The 5,294-nt window shown below is 45.6% G+C and overlaps 1 protein-coding gene across 1 annotated transcript; it reads left to right on the forward strand.

Moving 5' to 3' along the window:
* The first annotated feature begins 239 nt into the window (after positions 1-239).
* On the forward strand, positions 240-1,554 carry LOC106866495. The gene is made up of 2 exons (XM_014900751.2): positions 240-1,157; positions 1,262-1,554. The coding sequence occupies exons 1-2, from the start codon at positions 293-295 to the stop codon at positions 1,276-1,278; spliced, it is 882 nt and encodes a 293-aa protein (XP_014756237.2). The 5' UTR covers positions 240-292; the 3' UTR covers positions 1,279-1,554.
* The last annotated feature ends 3,740 nt before the right edge of the window (positions 1,555-5,294 follow it).

The following is a 5,294-nucleotide window of genomic DNA, read 5'->3' on the forward strand; positions in this document are numbered from 1 at the left end:
CGGTTGTGGGGCTCGGGGCGAGGTAGGTCGGGAGCCGAGGCATGTGATGCCACCCGACTAACAGGAGTCGTATGAGATGCGATTGGCAAGGTGTTGCCTACCCAGATCACTTGGCGGCTAGCGGTGATGCTAAAGCTCACTAGTCGTTTTGCTTATTTAGGATCCTGAATCACTTAGTAACCATCGGAGAGATGTTGGTTCTAGTGGGAGCATAAGTATTAAAGTGTTTAATATTCCTGCTCTTTTATGAATACATGTCTTAAGTGTTTTGCATATTTTCTGTTGTAGATCAATGGCACCTAGCAACCTTCCTCATTTGTCCACTTTTGCGTTGAGGTCGATCCTAGAGAAAGATAAACTTAATGGAACTAATTTCACCAACTGGTATCGTAATCTGAGGATAGTCCTCAAGCAAGAAAAGAAGGACCATGTTCTAGACACTCCACTCCCAGATGAGCCTGATGAAGATGCGACAGTCGCTGTCATGAATGCCCACCGTAAGGCTAGAGATGAGTCTACGGAAATTAGCTGTCTTATGCTTGCACACATGGAACCGGACTTGCAGCAGCAGTTCGAGAATGTTGAGGCCTACGATATGATCGAAAGCCTCAAAAGTATGTTCCAGGCTCAGGCAAAGACCGAGAGGTATCAAGTCTCTCAAGCTTTGCTTGGCTGTAAGCTCAAAGACGGCGATCCACTGAGTCCGCACGTGATCAAGATGACTGGTTACGTGCAGTCTTTGGATAGGCTGGGTTTTCCCATAAGCGATGAGTTCGCTACAGATATAGTTCTGAACTCTCTTCCTAGTGCATATGCTCCGTTCATCTCGAACTATCACATGCATGGTATGGATAAGAAGCTCACTGAACTACATGGGATGCTCAAGACAGCAGAGGCTGACCTCAAGAAAGGCACCAGTCAAGTGTTGATGGTGCAGAATAAGGCTAAGTTCAAGAAGGGTTCTTGGACTAAGAAGAAGAAGGCTAAGTCAGGAGGCAAAACTCAGGACTCTGTCCCGAGCGCTGCCTCAGGGACTAAGCCATCTCCTACAGCTGGATCCACTTGCTTCTATTGCAAGACGGATGGGCACTGGAAGAGGAACTGCAGCAAGTTTTTGGCTGACAAAGCCAAGAGTGGAAGTGGGACTTCTAACTCAGGTACGCTTGTTTGTAATGTTATAGACATTTATCTTGCTGATGCACCTAACAGTTCATGGGTATATGATACCGGATCAGTAATTCACATCTGCAACTCGTTGCAGGGGCTGGTAAGAACTAGGAGCGTGGCAAGAGGCGAGGTTGATATTCGAGTCGGCAACAAAGCGAGAGTCGCTGCGTTGGAAGTCGGCACGATGCAACTTCATTTACCTTCAGGATTCTTAATGGAGCTGAATAATTGTTATTATGTTCCAGTGCTTAGTCGAAACATTATTTCTGCCTCATGTTTAATGAGACAAGGTTATGAGTCGAATATTAAGAATAATGGTTGTTCTTTATATTTGAAAGATATGTTTCACGGCTTTGCACCCGTCCTGGACGGGTTATTTATTTTGAATCTTGATAGTGAATCAGTCTATAACATAAATGTGAAAAGGTTAAAACCAAATGATCTGAATATGACTTACTTTTGGCACTGTCGGCTTGGTCATATAAGTTGGAAGCGCATGAAGAAGCTCCATGATGATGGACTTTTAACTTCGTTCGACTTGGAGTCGTTCGAGACATGCGAGTCATGCCTACTCGGCAAAATGACCAAGACGCCTTTTGCAAGGAGTTGTGAAAGGGCGTCTGACTTGTTGGATCTAATACATAGTGATGTATGTGGCCCAATGAGCACGACAGCCAGAGGTGGTTATGAGTACTTCATTACCTTCACTGATGATTTGAGTAGATATGGATATGTCTATTTAATGAAACACAAGTCGGAAGCCTTTGAGAAATTCAAGGAATTCCAGAGTGAGGTACAAAATCAACTCGGCAAGAAAATAAAGTTTCTACGGTCGGACCGTGGAGGCGAGTACATGAGCCATGAGTTTGATGACCATCTAAAGAGTTGTGGAATAGTTCCTCAGCTTACTCCACCGGGTACGCCGCAGAGGAACGGTGTATCAGAACGGCGGAATCGGACCTTGTTGGACATGGTACGATCAATGATGAGTCGAACAGATCTACCTTTGTCATTTTGGGGATATTGTCTAGAAACTGCAGCGTTCACACTAAACAGAGTACCATCGAAATCGGTAGAGAAGACACCGCATGAGATGTGGACTGGCAAAAGGCCGAGTTTGTCTTTTCTTAAGATTTGGGGCTGTGAAGCATTCGTCAAGCGACTTCAGTCGGACAAGCTCACGGCCAAGTCGGATAAGTGTATTTTCGTGGGGTATCCAAGGGAAACCTTAGGGTACTACTTCTACAACCGAGAAGAGGGCAAAGTGTTTGTCGCTCGGAACGGTGTCTTCCTTGAGAAAGAGTTTCTCAGTCGGGGAGTCAGTGGGAGCACAGTGCAACTCGAAGAAATTCGGGAGGAACCTGCTAGAGGCGAGTCAGCTACAGTCTTAGAGGCTGAGCCGGTCGTGGTATCTATGCCGGTAAAAGCACCAGAACCACGGAGATCTGCTAGATTGCAAAGTGCTCGTGAAGTATTACTGTTAGACAGTGATGAGCCGACAACTTATTCGGAAGCGATGGTGGGATCTGATTCTGAGTCATGGCTTGGAGCCATGAGATCTGAGTTAAAGTCCATGGATGAAAATCAAGTTTGGACCTTGGTTGATCTGCCAGACGGTGCAAGACCCGTCGAGAGCAAATGGGTCTTTAAGAAGAAAACTGACATGGATGGAAATGTTTATGTCTATAAAGCACGGCTTGTCGCGAAGGGGTTCCGACAGGTTCAAGGAGTTGACTACGACGAGACCTTCTCGCCCGTAGCGATGCTTAAGTCGGTTCGGATCATGTTAGCTATAGCAGCCTATTTCGACTATGAGATATGGCAGATGGATGTCAAGACGGCTTTCCTCAATGGAAATTTAACCGAGGACGTGTATATGATACAGCCCGAAGGTTTTGTCGATCCGGCTAACGCTGACAAGGTATGCAAACTTCAGAAATCCATTTATGGACTGAAGCAAGCATCTCGGAGTTGGAACATTCGCTTTGATGAGGTAGTCAAATCTTTTGGCTTCATCAAGAGCGATCATGATTCTTGTTTGTACAAGAAGTTTAGTGGGAGCAAAGTAAATTTTCTAATCTTATATGTGGACGACATATTATTGATGGGAAATGATGTCTTGATGTTGCAAGAAACCAAAGAATCATTGGAAAGGAGTTTCGCAATGAAAGATTTGGGTGAGGCAACTTACATACTGGGAATCAGGATCTATAGAGATAGATCTAGGCGGCTCATTGGATTGAGTCAAAGTACATATTTGGACAAAGTGTTGAAGAAATTCAACATGGAATCGTCTAAGAAGGGATTCTTACCGATGTCCCATGGTGTAAAGCTTAGCAAGACTCAGTGTCCTTCGACAACTGATGAGCGAAATCGGATGAGTGCGATCCCGTATGCTTCGGCAGTCGGATCCATCATGTATGCCATGATTTGTACTAGGCCTGATGTTTCCTATGCTCTAAGTGCAACAAGCAGATACCAGGCTGACCCTGGCGAAAGCCACTGGGTAGCAGTTAAAAACATCCTTAAGTACTTGAGAAGGACTAAGGACATGTTCCTAGTTTATGGAGGTGAGGATGAACTCAGTGTAAAGGGTTACACGGATGCGAGTTATCTCACCGACTCAGATGATTCTCGTTCGCAATCTGGATATGTGTTCGTGATGAACGGAGGGGCTGTGAGCTGGAAGAGTTCCAAGCAAGATACTGTGTCTGCGTCTACAACAGAGGCTGAGTATATTGCTGCCTCGGAGGCAGCAAAGGAAGCCGTTTGGATCAGGAATCTCCTGATTGATCTTGGTGTGGTTCAGGGCGCGTCCAATTCATTGGACGTATATTGTGACAACAATGGTGCTATCGCACAAGCCAAGGAACCTAGACAACACCAGAAGAACAAACATATACTCATGCGTTACCACCTCATTCGCCAGTTCGTCGAACAAGGTGATATCAAGTTATGCAAGGTACACACGGATGCAAACATTGCAGATCCGTTGACAAAGGCGCTACCACAGCCTAAGCATGAGGCGCACATGAGAGGTATGGGCATTAGATGTCTAGACATATGATGTCAAGATGATTGACTCTAGTGCAAGTGGGAGACTGTTGGGAATATGCCCTAGAGGCAATCATGTATGATGTAATTCCCAATGTATTCATAAATATTATTGAGTTGTCCTTGTTTGAACATCTGATATGTATCATTGAATATGTGATTTGATTGTGGAACTATGTATTCATGTTGTTCATACTAAATTGTCCTTAGTCATTGAGGTTGTGCTGGACACATAACCTAGACTAATGTGAAAGTTGGCTGATGACTCGGTTCCACTTGTCATGGGCATGGTGATGTCATTCCAGCTTACACGGACTCGGCTAAAGAGTTTAGCGAGTCGGACTGACCCATATTGAGATGCAACGAGTAGGTCGTCATTTGCATGTCTCAATCAATGTAATCCTTAGACCTGAGGTTATCGCACAATCCGAGTTGTGGATCACCAACTTAGGTTCTGTCAAACGTTGTTCCGTAACAGGGCAGTTATAAAGGCAGAGTTCGGGTTGACTGAGAATCAAGCTGTGTGATGTGGATAACCAAGATGGGATTTTGCCCCTCCGACTGGAGAGATATTCTCTGGGCCCTCTCGAGTGATATGATTCGGGAAGCATGGCCATGCGCGACTTGGTTAATTGTTAACCGGGTTGATCGACTAAGAGTTAGTCGGATGAATCGTATATCACAGATCGAGAAGAGAGTTGAACTATTAAAGGGATGACGATTAATCGCCTATAGTTCGACAAGGTATATCGTGAGGCAAAAAGGGACTAAGACGTATGTCACATTGGAAGGTACGTCGTCATGACTCGATGGTACTTGGGAGTCGGCACGTTCTGCTAGGAGCCGCTACCGATTGATCGATTGTGAGTCGGACTCCAATCGTGTCCAAGTCGCCATGAGCCTGTGGGGTCACACACTTAAGAGCGGGAGCAAGTATTTGGTCGGGTTGGACCCGAACTGGAATTGGGCTGACAATGCGAGTTGGACTCGCAGGGTGGATGGGCCACAAGGCTTGGAGCCCACTTCCACTCGATATATAAGCAGGGGCGTGGGATGCCTAAAGGGCACGGTTT

The sequence above is a fragment of the Brachypodium distachyon genome, chromosome 3, assembly GCF_000005505.3.
Source record: "Brachypodium distachyon strain Bd21 chromosome 3, Brachypodium_distachyon_v3.0, whole genome shotgun sequence".
Classification (NCBI taxonomy): domain Eukaryota; kingdom Viridiplantae; phylum Streptophyta; class Magnoliopsida; order Poales; family Poaceae; genus Brachypodium; species Brachypodium distachyon.

Excerpts from the sequence above, each read along its gene's own strand:
- LOC106866495 (XM_014900751.2), top strand. The coding sequence starts at position 293 with ATGGCACCTAGCAACCTTCCTCATTTGTCCACTTTTGCGTTGAGGTCG.